We start from the raw sequence: 18,443 nt of genomic DNA on the forward strand, positions 1-18,443 counted from the left end.
TCTGGTTAAAAGTCTTCAGTAATGTTTCCCAATTAATTTGGTAACTTTACCCGATGATTTACAACTTAAACCAGGCAAATTATAAAGTATGTTGCCTCTTAAAAGGCACTACCTACCCATGGGGTTTGAGAGATGGTAGCTCGGTGCTTAAGAGCACTTGCTGGTCTTGGAGAGGACCCACTTCTATTCCAAGCACACACATTAACTCAATTTCCAGGGCATCCGATGCCTTTCTGGGCTCTGTATGCACCTACACCCCCGTGGTACGTATATAGGCACCCAGGTACACACACCTATACATTTAAAAAACAGAGACACTACTTCTTAATTTAGGCTTGCATTTTCTTCCCATCTGGGAAGGCATTATATAGTAAAAACTGGAGCATTAAAAAACAAAGACAGAAATATTGCCTAGCCATTATTTTATATATATTTTTGCATTTTAATGTATCCACTATTGTATACCATAAGGATATGATTCTAAATTATGTTTGGGGCACTGAAGGATTTTGGTAATATGGGATCATAGAGGCCATCTGGTTTTGTTTTTTAAGCTCAGGGAATCCCTGAGAAATGGAGGGTAGCTAGCTCCATTAAATAGCTCAGTAGAGATAAGGGTACTTGCCAAATGGTACAAACCCAATTACCCAGGTTTGATTCCTGAGGCTCACATGATGGAAGTAAAGAACCAACTCCTGAAAGTTGTCTTCTCTGACTTCTACATGCATATGGGAGCACATGTAGCCCCCCCAACTAAATAAATAGAATAGTCAACGGCTCAAGACATTCTGTTTTCAGAAAGGTCTTTGAAATCTCAAACTTAAAGTCACACAATTAGAGAATAAAGCTGGAGTCTGTCCTCCAGTCCATATTTATCTTCCCCATTTTTTGGCACCATCCTTGTTCTTATTTGATACAGCACCTTGCATTTGTTTTCAGCAACATTTGCTAAGTTGTCCCTCTGCTAAGTGGCACTAACTGCCACAGGTGTTAAAAGCATATGTTCTTATTGCACTTGGTTTATCCTCCGCAACTGAGAATATGGTTTGACAAATGAAAAATGAAGCCAAAAGTTGAAATAAGACCACAAATATGTGAAAGTATTTGATGATTTTCCCCTTTAGACAGTGATGTTAGAAGTTCCAGACCAACAAAGAATAATCCAGCCTTATATGGACCTTGAACTAATGACAGTTCAGTTATTTCAGTGTAGGAGAAAACTGACAGTGATGACTGAATTCACAAGTCTGTTCTATCAGTAGCTTTGAGGTTGACCAGATGTCTCTTTCTAAATAAATCAATGAAAGTTCTGGGGATGAGTGAAACTTATCACATGGGCCAGCTGTTATCTATCTTCTTGTCCCTGTCTGAAGTGGTAATAGAGGAGAAAGACAGGAGCTTGTATGAGAATTTAACAAGGTATGGAAGGCCAAGATGATGACCTAAGCTACTGAACATTGCGCTGTTATTTCCATACATTTCAGTAGGCTGCAAGCTCAGATCCTCAATCAATGAAAGTTTCTCTGTTCTAACATTTACATAATAGTCTTTCAAGGCTTGGAAGAACAACTGAATACATCAAGAGCTTTTAGCCATTCTTACAGTGATAGGTTTTCTGACCTCTTATTATCCTGTTCACTCTCCAGTGAACACAATTTAATTTGATTCAGTTGTCTGAGATTTAGCAGCTAGACTGGATCGATTTTTCCACTTGCAGTAGAAACCACAACAGGGGGCAATTAAATGTTTTCTTAAATTGGGTGTTAAGTTGACATTCTAACCACTAAAATATGTTTTCTAAACAATCATATTTAAGGCAGATTGTAAAAGCTGACACTGCTGCGTGGTGTGGAGTTTATGCATGATAATGCTTTGCTTTAACTATAGTTTCAAATTTCTTTTCTCTATGCTGTTTTCTGTTGAGATAAACCACTCTATAAACTCTTGTACATCACTGATGCTTCAGAATACAAATGTTCTCTAAGGCTTTGGTAGAATTAGAAATAGTTTCATCATAAACATTGGACATCTGCCAAAAGTTTACCAAACAGTTCATAAACTATATTCAGCACTATATAGGCAGTATGACTCCTCCCTTGTCGCCAAGAACCATGTATGCCCATTTGTGGTTAAACTGCATGCCTGCCCTCTCCCCATCAGGCTCTAGTGATTTTATTTTAGGAAGGCAGGAATGCTGTGGTTTCTTTTTTGCAGCTCTAGAAGAAGTCTAGTGTCCCGGGCATCAGGGGCGAGAGTATGTGGAGTGTGTTCCAGCAGCTGCACCTCCATGGTTATGAGGCCCACCTGGCTTTCAAGGCATTTTTAATGTGTCTTACCATATTTCCTCCATACCTCTGGGGTGTGGCCTCCATTTGGACCAAGAGAAAATTTGGCACAACGAAAAGTGTGCTGAAGTTCATACTGTGCTCTCCAGTCAGGAAGAGTTCTGATAGTCCCACATTCCAATCTGGGGTCTCTTAAACTGAACCTCTCTTTTCTCAGAGATTAGGATGAATGTATAGAGTTGGCTTGTACTGAGCGATGGTGTCCATGGCTTTGATAAGAAAAATTCACATTTCACCAAATGGGTACTTTCATAAACCGAGCTCACTTTATTTATGAAATGAGGCACCAAAAGGAGGGAACCAACCAGGATGGAGAGAACCCTTCAACATCTTAGAGATAATTTCTAAGAAGAGTTCCATGAGGCGTGTTTTCTGTTACTGTAATTGAGTGCCATAGATTGGGTAACTTGCAAAGAATAAGGATTTATTCAGCTTATTATATGAAGACCAGGAGTTCCCAAGTTGGGAGCACAGTACAGGAATTGAATCTGGTAAGTATCTTGCTAGACTGAGTCCCACTGTGGCTTAGGCCATCACATGACAAGGGGACCGAGGCTAAGAGGCAGATCCAAGGTTCCATTTTTTATATCAGACCTACTACTGAGCTAACTTAATTAACTTATCAATCCATTACCTCGTGAATGGATCTATTCAGTTTTGAGGGCTAATCACTTCTGAAGGTCCTATCTACTTAATATCTCACAACATGTTAAGTCAAATTCCTGAAGCAGTAACAGGAAGGTCAGACTCCAGCACCTGAGAGGGTCAAGGGCTCTGCCATACTTCAGAGCATGCCGCTGGTGAGGTGATGACAAACACTTGGAACTGACTCCTTTGCAGAACTGACTCCTCATTTGGGTTCACAAAGTAGCTAAAATTGTGACACATGCCTCCGACCCTCTCTGACTTCATTGACACCCTAGCTAGTTCACTTTGGGTCAGTTTCCTGCTCAGCTCTCTGCATAGGCATGCTAATGTTGAACCTTTTAAAACTTGATGATAACGAATCTATCTCACCCCCTTCTAGAGCTAAAGAGACAAAGGTAACCGTAATGGGAGCAACTTCCTGCCAGCCTTTCAATGTTCTATTCTCAGTCCTCGAAAGTACACAATGATGTCTCCCATCATTGTCCCAACCATGCAATCACCATGGGTTCCAGGAACAAGAGAGCCTAGTAGAAAGACCACTGTCTTTGTCACTGTTCTATTGATGCAGAGAGACAGCATGATCAAGGCAACTCATAAGGGAAGTCATTTAACTGGGGCTTACTTACGGTTTCAGAAGCTCAGTCCATTATCATCATGGTGAGGGACATGGTGGCATGCAGGCAGACATGGCACTGGAGAGGTAGCTAAGAGTATTCTAATCCACTGGCATTAGGAAAAGAGACTGGGCTCGGCATGGGCTTTTGAAACCTCAAAGTCAACTTCCAATAACATACTTCTTCCAACCAGGCCACACCTACTCTGACAAGGCCACACCTACTCTGACAAGGCCACACCTCCTAATTCTTCTAATCATTTCAAGCAATTCCACTCATTGGTGACTAAGCATTCAAATATATGAGCCATTCTTACTCAAACAACTGCAACCACCCTTGATAACATCACTCCAAAGTAGGACCAATCACTTTAGGGAAACTGGTTATGTCCTCAGTGGCCAGGACACTTCCAGGGCCACCTTGCATGATGGAACTGAGATAACTATCAACCAGATCATGCTTTGACTAAGACAGCTTAATATTTATGCCTCTTGTCTCCTAACCCAGTTCTTCCTCTGTTTAAACCACAAATTCATGTGTTATGAATAGAGATACTTAAGTGCCATGGTCATTTTGTTCGAAATCCTTTTCTGCCTTCTTACCATTACTTTCATTGAAGATAGTGATCAGACCTGATAAGTTGGATTCCCTGGGTTTCACCTCTGCCTAAGACTTCAGTTATATTGCAATGGGTCTCAGACCCACACATGTTTAGATAAGTCAGACCCAGGGGGAGTTGGAAGGCAACCATTGTTTTATCCCCCAGCCTCTGAGCTACAGGCTCAGCTACATGAGTGAGGACCACAAGGCCGTATGCTCCTTTCAGACCTGATCACTGGTCCCTGGAGGAGCCTCAATGGCTGTACAGAAGATTGGGATTATGTGTCTACACTTTGGTCTTACTAAAACACAGAAATGGAAAGAGTATGTGTAGCCACTAAAAGCCTGCATTTCCATCCAGTTGTGATGTCTGAAACCATGGCCGTGCTGAACTCCAAATAGTGTGCTTTTTCCTGTCCATATTTAGTTGTAATGCTGGTCTCACTAAGATGCGGTCTGAGTACGAGGCCGCTTCAATGCCCAAAGGCGAATGTATATACACAACACACACCCTGCCACAAGTTAGGAGTCTCATGGGTGCAGATTGGGTTTGGTGCTGTTCTGGCTGTCTTGGAGTATGTAGCCACTGTAGTTTATGGTCCATTGTTTTTCTTCTCCGCTCCCAGCTCGCAATAGGCTGCACAGCCCTGTGACTTCGTAGGTTTCACTTCTTGCTACAGTTCTTCGAAGCAGTCTGGATTATAGCTGTAGCTCAAAGAAACTAGAGGTCTGGACAGCAAAGCTCGGGTCCTAAGCATGGACACTATGCTTACTGACTTGTTATTTTACAGATGCTGTCATTCTAGAGGGTCATTGCCCTTGTTGTTGTGGAACTGGGGCAAAAAGAACTTTCTGTGAGAGACTTTGCTGTTCTAGAATCCCAGAGAGAACCCCTTGACTTTGACATAGAACACCTTTTGGAGACAGTGTCTTGCTCAGTAGCTCAGTCTGGCTGCAAGCTAGCCATCTTCCTGCCTCGGTTTCCCGAGTTCTTAGATCATTGGTGTACATTAACAAGTACATCAGTATTTTAACTCTTCAACTTTCTTTGGGTTTTAGCTTTGAGTGGGACAAGAAGCTTCACTGAGTACATCCCTGCTTCTTTTCCTGTCTTCTTTGCCCACTTCCAATCTCTTTTCTCCACACCTCCCAGCTTCCACCTCATGAGACTTCTTCTTCTAGTCATCCAGGGCCATCAAGGCCTTTCATTGGCCTTTCTGTCATGAGAGGCCCCTCTTTGGGCTGTAGTAGTGTGAGAAACACAGAGAGAGCTGCTGATAGGGGACAGTGCTTCACAGCCCAGCAGGCGTGAGTGTCATATCTGGGACAGGTCACAGTAGCCCCAGGAAGAGGTGATACACCACGGAACAGACTCCGTGGCCAGTCCTGTGATGTCAGACAGATGCTGATTATGAGGGTGGGGCTTAGCTCTTGTCTTCTCTGTTTTTTGCTGTTGGATACAGCTGTTCTTGAAAGGGGAGAGAGGAGAGGAGAGATTTTGAGAGAGAGGGAGTTAGGAGAAGGGGCAAGTTCAGGTTTAAACATGACTGTAGTGCCGTTTAGCAGGAGAAATGTGGATTACCATCTAGAGAGTCAGACCACAGGATTATCTCCAGGATAAAAAAAAAAAAAAAAGAAACTGCAAAGAAAGAAAACGTCATGATTATTGTAGATATCGGGTTTCAGGACCTTCGCTCTGTCTTCATCTGTCCTTCCTCTTTTTATCACTCAGGACTTTGAAACATCTTTTCTAAATTACAGCAGAGGGACCAGTCAGGTCACAGTAACACCAGGGAGTCTGCTGATAGTTTTGACACCCAAGGGACTTACGGTGTGTGAGGTCTGAGATCCACATCTATAGTGCTTGTATCCCAGGGAGGCCAGAGGACCCTTCCTTCCTTCTTTTCTAGCAGTGCTGGGGATTGAATTTAGAGCCTTGTACATGCTAATCAAGCATTCTATAGCTGCACCCGATCCCCAGACGGAGTTCTCTCTCTCTCTCTTTCTTTTTTCCTCTTTCTCCCCACTCCTGCCCCCCTCTTTCAACAAGACCTCCCAGGCTGTCCTTGAACTCATTACACAGCCTAGATTAACCTCAAACTTGAGATCTTCCCATCAGCCTTTGAGAGCTGTAGACTACATTTGTGCCATCATCCGCAAGGCTACAGAGGAGACTTTGGATGAGTTGCTGAAATAAGTAATTTGCAGGCAGTGTTTGATCTAACCCCACTTTGGGAAGTGGAAGCGGCTCTTCGCCGCTTCTCCCATCACGTCTTGCCCGTACGATGGTTTAACCTTTGCATGTACTGTGCTAATGGGATTGCCTGGCTGTCTTTAAAGGTGCCTTTTAATTGGGCTCTCAAGCAGCAGCTGCTTTGGAGGCACCATACAACTCCTAGCTAGACCAGGCCAGGTCATTGAGTGCTTCTCCTGGTTTGGGCATCGAGTTCAGACAGAAGTCAACCCTTGCATAATCGTCACCCCCTTGAACCACCAACCTGTTATTTCCCGGAGTTTCCACTCCTCTTCTCTTAAATTTAAATGGAGTTTCATTAGATCTAATGTTAAATCCAGTGTTGCCCCTGCTCAGAGGCCTGTTTATCAGGTTGTCTCTCTCGAGTCTAAGGCATGCCATTCTCTGCCTGCCCCAGTGTTTACCAAAAGGCCCAGCTGTCCTGTGGAGGATGCGGGACTGTCCCTGGGGAAGCATAGTGGATTTTTGTCTCAGGCATGGTCCAGAATCCTCAGCCTTCAGTGGTGGGCACAGAGATGTAGTCAATTTTTAATTTTTCCTTTTAGGTAAAATTAGACAAGTCCATCTCTAGGACTGGAGGCTAATTAGATCTTTGAACTAATGGTTTCAGCTCGAAAAAGGAAAAAAAAAATGACTTTCGATCACATTGGATGAGCAGATCGGGCACGAAGGGAGGCAGGCTAGCAGAGAGCCGGTTTTATTTTTAGGTCTCTCTTTCAGAGCAGTTTTGCTGGGTCCCATGATAAAGCCTTGCATATGCCCAGCACATTTTCTGACGATTCTAATATCACACAAAGTCCTCCAGTCACAGTTTCGTCCCAGACAGTCTCTGCTGGTAATTAGTACTGTGGCCCTAGATGGCCCTGTGTGACGGGAAAGCTGCCCCGAGACTGGGCTGGAGCTTAGGGAAGGGAGGCAGGCACCCGCTGTGCCTCAGTCCCTGGTGACCCTGTCTTACTCTCCCTCACCCCCACTGTGGCTTTCCTAAGTGGGGCACACCATGACTTCCTCTGCGTCTGGCTAGATGTTAAAGCGTAGTCTTAGAGAGTGACACCTGGGTTCCATAGCAGTGGACACCCATCCAAGAGCAGGGAATGCATCTAGATTCCTCCAGGGGAACCGGATCCTGTGATTCCCCTTTCTGGGCCTGTGGCACCAGACAGGAACCAGACGTCTTTGTGTTACAAGCCGCTGGTATGCCTGGGCTAACCTTGCTGGTCCTAGGCAAGCTCAGTCCAGCACACTAAGCTGTGGCCAGTTCCTGGCTAAAGTAGACACCCTTCTTTTCTTGGCCTTTGGTTGGGAGTGCACTCCCCAAATGAGTGTTCTGTTTTCAACCTCCTGGCTTCCAGCTCCCCAACAATAGAGCCTAAACTGGCCAAACACCAAGTTGGGAAAGAAAACACAGGAACTTGTGTGAATAGGTTGCTGGGAGCCACCTCACAAGCCCGAGGCCAGGAGAATGTTCCACTCTCAGTCCCAAAAGAGATGACAAGGGGAACCTCAGCACACATAGGTCCCCGGGGGGGATCCCAGATTGTCCAGAATCTGGCAGCTTCCAGTGTAATCCCTCTATGACCATAAGTGAACAAGGGTCATAGCTGATTCCTGGCTACCTCCTTTCTGAGCTGGACAAACAGTTCCAAGCCTCACTTGGTCATGTGGGCTTTGGTTTCTGCCTGTTGTCTTGAGGCAGCAGCTGAACCTAAAATAAAGACACCACATCACAGCATTCAGAAATATTGGGAAGTCGTTGTTATATAACTGTCATGTTCAAAATATGGACGGGAACTGTTGCTCGTGGCTGCAGCCGTGCCGTGGAAAGGGCTTTGGAAATATTTCGTGTCTCACATTGGCTAGAACTGGAGGTCTCTGCCCCTCTGAGCAAGTTTCCTTATTCTGTTAAATAGCCTTCCTTGCTGCCCCCTGCTTTCCCCCTCCTGCACACCCTGTTCCTTTCATCCTTCTGTTTCTTCTTTTGCTGGTGGTCTTACAAGGGCTTCTAACTGCTCTCCAATGTGCCTGCCCAGAAGACTTTCTTTTTTTCAGACTTTCTTTCTTAATATTTGCTTTCATATTTTAATTATCTCTCTCTTCTCTTCTCTCTCTTTTTCTGTGTCTGTGTATGTGAGCGCATGTGTGTGTCTGTGTGTGTGTGAGCACACACACATGTGCGTACAGTTACTCATGGAGGTGAGAAGCATCATATCCTCTGAAGCTGGAGTTCTGAGCTACCCAATATGTTTTCTGGGATTCGAACTCAGGTCCTCTGCAAGAGGAGTACGTAGTCTTAACCACTGAGCCATTTATCCAGCTTCCTCACTCATGGTAGTCTTTTGTCTCCTCCCTCAAATCCTGGCAAAGGCGGTGCTCTGTGTTCTAGCTTGGGGTTCTCCATATACCCATATTAGAGTGTTTGATGTGTACCGTGGAACTGATGACCCCAAGTATGTCCATTCCTCTCTCAACACACCAAATGTGCATGCAAATATAAGAGAATCAAGTAGTGGGAAGCACAGAGTTGAAGGGGAGAGAAGGCTTGAAGAGAGTGGTGGGCAAATACCCAGGCAGCTGCCACTACAGGCAGCACTGGCAGCAAGGCCAAAGGGAGCAGGAATCCAGGACAGGAGTTAACGCTGCAGCTAAGAGGATGGTTTCTTTAAGGGTTTGAAGACCAGTTGTAGAGGGCAGATGGGGTTAACTTTTTTGTGCTAGCAACACTCCCATCAATAATTGTCAGCAAAGAACAGTTCTAAAAGAAAACCAGCTTATTGAAGCTGGAAAATTGTGGGAAAAGATGCGAATGGATGGGAGTAACTAGAAACTGGTAAAGCAGAGTAGCCAGACCTGGGTGTGAGCCTCCTTTGTTGTTGCTGTTACTTCTCTCACTTAAACAAAACCAAACCAAACCGAGATAGACATCCTCCCCAGCATTGGCTATTTTATAGGACACAACTCAGTTGTTTTGAATTTATTCTCAAGGCTGTAAGACCACCAGCACTATCTGATACCAGATCGTCTCATTGCCCAAAAGAAAACGCAGTAATTATGAATAGCAATACAATGTGTTTGTCAAAACCCTGTCTTTCAGCACAAAGAGCAAACTGTAGCGTGAACTAGGCTAGTACTAACACACCGCACAGTGAATATTCCCATGGTGAACTAGGCTAGTACTAACACACCGCGCAGTGAATATTCCCATGGTACAGGACGGGAGCCTTCTCTGCTGTGATGCTAAAGATTACAGTCAGCTCCTAGCTGCTCTGACAAGGAAGCCCATTAGTTAATAAACAAACGATAAACTCTCTTAGCAGGCCGGTAGTCCCCTCCACTACCCTGTCCCTCATCCCCTGCAAACACTTATCTACTTCCCCTCTCTCACATGGCCCGTTTTAGGAGCATGGTTGTAGTTAGTTTTGGTAGTTACTCTTCAGAGAGTGTAGAAAGTTTATACACTAGAAATCACAGCTCTGTGTTTCCTGTCTGCCTCTTCTGTAAACATCTATGAACCATAAAAACGAAGATGGTACAGGTATAAAAACCACTTTCTGCTGTGCAAAGCCAAGGCACAGCCTGTCACTCCACAGGCAGAGGAGCCCGGACTTGGACAATGGTGGAGGGCAGATCCCTGGACTGCATTTGGAGAATAGCTAAGATTCAGGCTAGAGCCTGGGACAGGGACTGTGAGTAGATACCCTGGAGCCTTACACAGGGTTCCCAATCTGCAGTAGCTGAGATGACAGAGGAAGCTACAGGGAAGAGCTCTGGGGGAGGGGCCAGTGGCCTGTCAGCAGCATTGGTGACATCACCACAAGAAGGGAAACTTGAGCTGCTCACTAAATCACCAATTCTGGGCTGGGATTTATTTATTAATTTTTTTAATTAAAAAAGCAAAACAAAACCTTTTTATACAATAGGTACTGATCGCGTTCTTGCCATCTCCCAACTCCTCCCAGATCCTCTCCACCACCCTACCCATCCAAGTTCAAGTTCTCTGTCTCAAACAAACAAACAAACAAACAAACCCTTAAAATGAAAATCAAACAGACAAAAAACCAATAGGAAAACATAAGCCAAACTAAATCAAAACAAAACATTCCTCTCTCTCTCTCTCTCTCTCTCTCTCTCTCTCTCTCTCTCTTTCTCTCTCTCTCTCTCTCTCTCTCTCTCACACACACACACACACACACACACACACATACACATGCACACACGCACAAATGCACACACACACACACAACCGTGGAGTTCCTTTTGTGTTAGCCAACTACTTCTGAGCATTAGGCCTGCCCTGGAGTGTGGTTGACATACCTAGTGACATTCTATTAGGGAAAATTGATTTTTCCTTTTCCAGGAGTATCAGTTGCAAACGACAGCTTGGCTAGGGGTGAGACTTAGTGCTCACTTTCCCTTCTCAGTGCCTGGATCCTTTAACCTGTGCAGCGCCTATGCAAACTCCCACAGTCTCTGAAATTCTTACATCATCAATTCTGTTGTATCTGGAAGACACAATTGCGAAGGCTATTGGTATTTCTCCACAACTTGATGGTGAGGCCCCCTTGCTGATCATGTCTTGTTAGTGTTTTTATAGCTGCGATGAGACACCATGAAGAAAAATCAAGTTGGGGAGGAAAGGGTTTATTTGGCTGATACTTCCATATCACTATTAGTCATCATAGGGAGTCAGGACAGGAACTCAAACAGGGCAGGAACCTGGAGGCAGGAGCTGATGTGGAGGCCATGGAGGGGTGCTGGCTTATTCCTCACGGCTTTCCCAGTCTGCTTTCTTATAGAACTCAGGACTACCAGCATCGAAGTGGCACCACCCGTGGTGGGCTGGGTTCTTCCACATCAATCACTGATTAAGAAAATGCCATACAGGCTTGCCTACAGCTGGATCTTCTAGAGGCATTTTCTCAATCGAGTCTCCCTCCTCTCTGATTACTCTAGACTGTCCAATTGGCATAGAATTGGCTATTACCATACACTTGTTTATGTTGTTGAGCATGAAGAAGTCAAGCTTGTGTTCTGCTAGAGGTTTCATCCCTACTGACCAGCATTCATGGCGTTGGAAGGTACTATGCCTGCTGCTGGAGGAAAATGGTAATCATCTATAACACCATGCTTCTACTAATCCTGCGTCATACAACAATGACCTTTCTGCAAGATATACTTGCGCAATAGTGACACAAATGTCATGAGAGTGACCAGCCACTTTTTGATTGGATGTAAGGACAACTCTATGAGATGAAACCCATACCTGATACTGCTAAAGTAGCCAATAACCTGAGATTATATAGGTTATAGGCCTAGGGGAAAATCTATGCTGTTATTCTGATAAAGGAACGTAGCAATAAAATGACTCCTAGTGACATACTGATCTATCCCCAAGGTCAATGACCTGGGGTTTTGAGAAGTTATGAAGGATGAAGGGGAGAACCCTGAAGAAACCCTTGTGTTGTTTTTTTATAGGGACACACTTCTTCATTAGCCCTGGGAAACAGCTGATTTGTTTTCTGCTCCTTTTTCAATAGTATCACCTAAAGGAAATTATAGAGTATGAAACTTTAAAAAATATTTCTTTTTATTTTAAGCGTGTGTACATGTGTGCACATGTGCAGATGCCCCAGAGGCCAGAAGAGGGCAGCGTTCTCACTGGAACGTGAGTTCCAGGTCGTTTAGAGCTGCTTGGCATGGGTGCTGGGAAGAGAGTCAGATCCCCTGCAGGAACAGCAAGGAATCTTAACCACTGTGTTGGCTCTCTAGCCCTCTGGATTGTCATCTTTTGGGGCTGACTTTTTAACATTGCTTGGTACTTTTGAGAGACATTCAAGTTGCTGGCTTCATTAAGAATTGTTCTTTTTTACTGACTTTGACTACTCACTTACTAGAGGAGGTTAGCACTGTTTCCAGTCTGGGGTGATGATAAAGTTCAGATGGGATGAGTAATTTTGCTCCTGATAAATCATTCATTTCTTTCTTCTTCTACCCAACAAGAAATTAGATTACACTCAATCAAAAAGAAATTCTGATTATGACTTACCTCCAGGACAGCAATTATATTTCCTTCCCTTGGCAAATAGAATTTGTCTGTCGCACAAGGGCTTAAGCCACTGATGATGCTTGCTAAGGCTGCAGAAGAGGCAATAGCAGCAATTGGATGCAATTATAGACATAGCACGTCCCAGAATGGAGCCTGGAGAGAGACTAGGCCAGGTAATAGAATCAGCTGGTTGGGTGGTGTAGACTCCTAGTCCCTGCTGCTTTAGCACACTCTGCATAAAGAAAACTTCTGGATCTGTTTTTGTGTTAGCTTTAACTTTTTATTTTCATTGGCCAATTGGTACAATGTTCTTTTTGTTCTTATATAAATGTATGCAGTGCAGTAGGGCTGTGGGCTGAGTGCTACTCAGGGGTGCTAAGACGCTCTCCGTATTACTGCCAAGGTGCAAAGACGTTTCTGGCTGGACCAGGCATGATATTACATTTTGAAATATGATTTACATCCTGCTGGTAGATTTTGTAAGCTCATCCCTCTCGTAGGCAAACACTGTGCTAGTACATTTCTGCTCTTGAAAAATCAAACCATACACCTTTTTTGTTTCTTTTTCTTTTCAGTATTACTTCACTGTTCTTTTCGGGCATGAGGGTCAGAAGCCACTGGAGCTGCGCTGTGAGGAGGAGCAGGCCGGGAAAGAGTGGATGGAAGCCATTCACCAAGCCAGGTGGGGGGCATGGCTCGTTTTGGGTGGGGCTCATCACGGCTGCCAATACTTTTGGAAGATTTTGTCATTGTAAGATGGTATCACCTTGGTCCCTTCCTGTTTGTGTGTGAGGTGATTGTCTGCCCTTTTCATGGCTGTGTGCCAGTTAAAGATAAACATAGCAGACATGAACACTAACAGTTACTGGTAGTGGACACGGATTTCTTCCTACACACTATGTACTTACTAAGTGCTTCTCAATTAGGGAATTTATTAAATGTATGACTACCCTTCCCAGCAGTCTGCTACAGGGGGTTTACACTTACTTCCTCTTCTGCATGTAAGGAAATCGAGGCCTGGAAGATTAGTGCACTTGCTTAACTTCGTACAACTCGGCGTGGCAGAGCTAGATACCCACGCAGTGGAGTCCACCTTTGCAACATCTATACCCCACCCCCGCCCCCATGCAGTCCCATTATTGAATGGTAGTAACAAACTCAACCTGGGTCAATCAGAAAAATGTGGTTTATTTTTCACTAAGTACTACCAGGGCTGTAAAACTCTCCTCCTTGTCTGTTAGACAGGAATGAGAAATCTGAAGGGAGGGGCGAGGCAGACAGGCTTTTTGCTTTCTCCCTTCAAGTCCAGTTCCTTTGCTCTTGTGTGTGCTTGCTACTTCTTGTCCATCTTTTCCTCAGGTAGGGATGCTATCTTGTCACAGTTTCTATTGATGTGATAACCATCATAACTTAAACAACGTGGGGAGGGAAGGGTTTATTTATTTCATCTTCTAGCTCAAGTCCATCATCTGGGGAAGTCATGGCAGGAACTTAAGGCAGGAACGTGGAGGCAGGAGCTGAGGCAGAGGCCATGGAGGAGTGTTGCTTAATGCCTTGCTCTCCATGGCTTGCCTGGCCTGCTTTCTTATCATGCCCAGGACCAGCACAGACGTAGCACTGCCCAGAGTGACTTGGGCCCTCATACATCATACATCAACCAAGAAACTGCACTGCACACTTGCTTACAGGTCAAGCCTATGGGGGCGTTTTCTCAACGGAGCTCTCCTCTTCTCCAATGACCCTACCTGTGGCAAGTTGACATAAAACTAGCCAGCACAGGTGCCATCATTTTGCCTGCATGTTCAGTTCCTTTTCTCACCTTTCTGGTCATGGAGCATTTTCTTTATGTGCATCTGACAGTACCCCTCTCCTGTGTGTTGTCCGTCTCTCTGCCACTTCCCCTGAGACTCTGGGACAGCTCATCCCTCATCAGTCCCTACTCCAAACGGCTGCTGCACCTGCATGGTACTGCATGCACATACTCAGCAACTTAAGGAATCTTCTGTGTGGTTTCTACTTCCTGTGTGTACCTTAAGACTCAAGAGAAGGACCGGGGCACAGTCATTCGTAAATGAAATGCATTTGCTAATTGTGCAACAAGTGATCAGGAGTGACTTCCAGGTTGGTTAATCGAAAAAAGAAAGCACCAGTCCCCAGTGATTTCTCTCTTCTCTTTGAATCCTTGACACAGTCATTCTGAAAACCTCCTTGTCTTTGGAAGGATCACTCTATGATGCTAAGCACTTTGCACACCTACCTTTTATGTTATTTGCAGGAGCTCAGTCAGGTATCACCAGCCCCATTTGATAAAGGAGAAAACAGAAATTCGTGCAGATTTGGCAAGATCCAACACCAGGTTGTTAATCTGCAGGACCACACGGGTCTGCCAGACCTCTCAATGCTAAGCCAGGGCTCCGCATTGTCCTCCTTTTCCTTCCCTTCTTTCTCGGCTCAGCTTTTTTTCTATTTCTTTTTCTCTTCAGAGATGGAAGCAGAATAATGTGAGGTCAGGGTTGAAAGCAAAAGGTATCAATTGCGGACTATCTTAATTCTTTTTATTTCCTTTCTAAGTAGCAGTTGGCAACAAATGCTAGTTCCCAGGGGGAAGCTCTGTGAAGTGGGAGACAGGCACGCTGCTCAGTGCTCTGGTGCCTGCTGCCTGAGTTCCTGAGTTGGGGCTGATTCAGAATGACTTAAGAAGGTCAGGTCTTCAAAGACAAAAGATGCATCAAGTTGGCAAGGTAGAACCTTAAGGCCATTTGCAGTCACAATCTTTGTAGCTATGTCTGTTCTTTTCTACCTGAGCATTAAAAAGAAGTATGTAATTTTAAACATGTGTATTTGACCATACTTTATATCCCAGAAGAGTAGGAAATATTAATACCATGAATGGCTTTACAGTTGCCAAGAGAATATTTTGGTGAATTGGGTGCAGTGTGAATTACTTTAAAGATGCATGGATTTCAGAGGAGAGATGTTTTGTTTGTTTCACTATGACATGATAAGATTTTGTCATACACGTGGGTGCAGTCAGTAATTGGCTGTGTTTGACATAAGATGCAATCTAAGATGTGTGTGATTCTATCAGGAGACGGACTTGAGAAACCACTTAATGGTTTACCACACAGAATGGTAAATATCCTCTTCTCCTCTTAGATTTGAATATCTGCTTAGTGGTTGGTCTTTTGTTCCCTTGATGCTTTGATTTTGTTTTTTCTCTTGTACTTATTTACTTTGATTTAATGCCTGGGACTAAGTTTTTTTGATAACTCCTTTGAATTGGACTGCTTTATACTTGTGTCCTTCTATTTGCCTTTCTGAATTAATTCTAAAATATTTATTCTATAGAATAAACATTATTCTCAAACAAGGAATAATAACATGAACTCTCTGAAATATGCCTCAACTGACTTTATTCGCCTATAAACAATGTCAGAAAGTTCATGAAGCTGCTTCAGACGAAGATCATTAGCTGCTTTTTATTGACAGCATACATGAAACGCAACTAATGAGTTGGGCTTGGCTGGCTAAACACTTCACTTTTAGGGCACGACCTGGTGACATTAATTTGGCATTGCTAACAACTTTCAATGAAAAACTTTAAAGCAGTCAGTAGCCAAGTCTTTACTGATTCCTCTTTTCAAAAGTCAGAGCTTTGGGTTCCCAGTAACTGTGTGTTAGCACAGACTTGTTCTTTTCCAAGTTAGGAATCCCCCAAGAGACACTAAACAAGACTACTATTTCTCCATCTCCTGCTTTCTAGAATGGCTTTTCCATGAAGCCTAGAAGTGCTGTCTCTACACACCATGGAAGGCACACTGTTCTGTTGGCTCTTGTATCAGAGAAGGCTCCTTACCACGATTTAGAGGATCTTTGGGTTGTTTACTGGGATGTCCAATTGCATATTTCTCTCTCTATGTCTGATCCAGAAAACGATGTCATCAGAATTAACATTTTCAACTTGGAACTTTGACTCAGTCCAGGCATGTTGGTGTTAGAGTTTTGCACACAATTGCTCAATATGGTAATTCTAGAACATTGATGCACTTAAAATTTCATTCCACACATGTTATGGCATGGGTATATGGGAAGATGCTACCAAAACTCAGCCATCTTATTGTTTGTGTAAGTTGAAGCCAGAGCATTTTAATAACAATTAAGTCTATGGTTATTTTATAATTGATTTACCAATTGAGCATGAAACTTAAGTAGGACCAATAACTGATATTGTTTCTTCATTTTCTTAGCCATATATGTCAGACTTGATTGAAGTAGTTGAATAAAAACATTTAGAAATACTGATCTAGTTAATTGTGGATCCTAAAGACTACTTGGCTAATGTGACATCCATTCAGTGTTTTATCTGCTTGGATATTGAGCCTGCAGAACCTGAGGAGTAAGATGTCTTTGGTCTGGAAGAAGACACAATGCACTCTTTCTGAGCTCACTGTGTCCTGGCTTCAGCATAGGATCCACAGGATCTGTGTAACATGAAGGGGGCCTGCTTGTTGGGGGTTTCTGTCCTGCCTGGAACCCCCAGCTGTTTAGCCCCCCAAAAAATCACACAGAGATCTCTATAAGTTATAAAGCTGATTGGCCCATTAGGTCAGGCTACTTATTAGCTCTTGTAGCTTATATTAACTCATTATTCTGATCTATGTTAGCCATGTGGCTCAGTACCTTTTTCAGTGGGGCAGATCACATCCTGCTGCTTTGGTGGTCTAGGCAGGAGTGAGAGGAATCAATTTCCTCCTTCCCAGAATTCTCCTGTTCTCATTGCATCATTTCTACTTCCTGTCTGATTTTCCCGTCTATACTTCCTGCCTGGCCAATCAGTGTTTATTTAAAACATGATTGACAGAATATAGACAATTCTCCCGCACCAGTTCTGGACTACAGCAATCAGGAATAAGGTGGAATAAGGTAGTCCAGAGGTGTGTGAGAATCTATCAGAGGGCTTTGTGGCAATCTGAATGTGGACAATATTAGGCCGAGATGGCATCTAATAGACCTTTTGCCCTTTCCCTTAGATGATATTACCCACTAGAAAAAGAAATGATGTGTTAGTACACGTTGTGGAGCAGATGTTCATTTGTGGCCAGGAAGGGGAACGAAACAGTGAGGTAGACCACAAGGAAGGTGAATCGGGAGGTTACAGAACATTCCTGTAAGCTTCTTCCCTGTGTCGTGTAAGAATGAGAGAATGAATAGGCAGGAACAACTAGAGGAGTAAGGCTTGAGAAGAGATCTGGGTTTAGGTTGAGGTCAGGAGACAGTTGGTGAGACTTGGAGATGTTGGGACTGTCATGTTTTGCTGTTGTACCCATCTGTGACTTAGATGTTTGGTGTTGGAGACCATCCCACTGCCTTTGGCTTGTTTTTCAATTTCTTCAAATGCAGCTCAGCTCAAATCCACACTCCAGTTCTCTTTCTTCCTTTCCGTGCATGTCTCATGCCAGGATGTCAGGTTTGCCTTGAGGAGAGAGTACTGACTTGGGGGAAGGAATTGGCAGACTCGTCTGTTCAGGAAGTTAGCAGAGGGAGCATGGAGCCTTGATCTGACCCTTTCTCTGTCCTTGTCTTTCCTAGTGTGATAAGTAGAAAGTCTTTCAATTAAACCTTAACCTTATTTTCAGAGGAGAAAGAGAGCTTTAATCCACTCTTGAGTTTGTTCTTTGTGTCCTTTTGGTGACATGTGTCTTCATATTTGCTCCTCTTTGGCATCTACCCCAAGACTGACCCCATGAGACCAAAGCCACCCTTTCTCTGCTTGCTCTGGTGGACCATGTGCTTCTTTTGATTTAACCACCATGATCTGTGTGGTGCTGTCTCCATGGCAGCAGGTTTAGATGGGAAGGCTTGGTGAAGATCACCAATCTGGTTCATGGCAGGACTAGATTTAAGAACAGGTCAGAGCAATTCCAACACTTAACCAGCAG

At 44.0% G+C, this 18,443-nt stretch overlaps 1 protein-coding gene across 3 annotated transcripts in view; it reads left to right on the forward strand.

Annotated features, from left to right (window-relative positions):
• Rasgrf2 (Ras protein specific guanine nucleotide releasing factor 2) overlaps window positions 1-18,443 on the forward strand; it is a 225,649-nt gene that overhangs the window by 50,042 nt on the left and 157,164 nt on the right. For all 3 annotated transcript variants that reach the window (XM_041663521.1, XM_041663519.1, XM_041663520.1), the window contains exon 2: window positions 13,080-13,186. In XM_041663521.1, coding sequence (XP_041519455.1) covers window positions 13,080-13,186 — 107 coding nt within the window. The remainder of the gene's footprint in view (window positions 1-13,079; window positions 13,187-18,443) is intronic.

This window comes from Microtus oregoni, unplaced genomic scaffold (genome assembly GCF_018167655.1).
Source record: "Microtus oregoni isolate MIOR12 unplaced genomic scaffold, Mior012 000014F_ref0000157, whole genome shotgun sequence".
In the NCBI taxonomy this organism is placed as follows: domain Eukaryota; kingdom Metazoa; phylum Chordata; class Mammalia; order Rodentia; family Cricetidae; genus Microtus; species Microtus oregoni.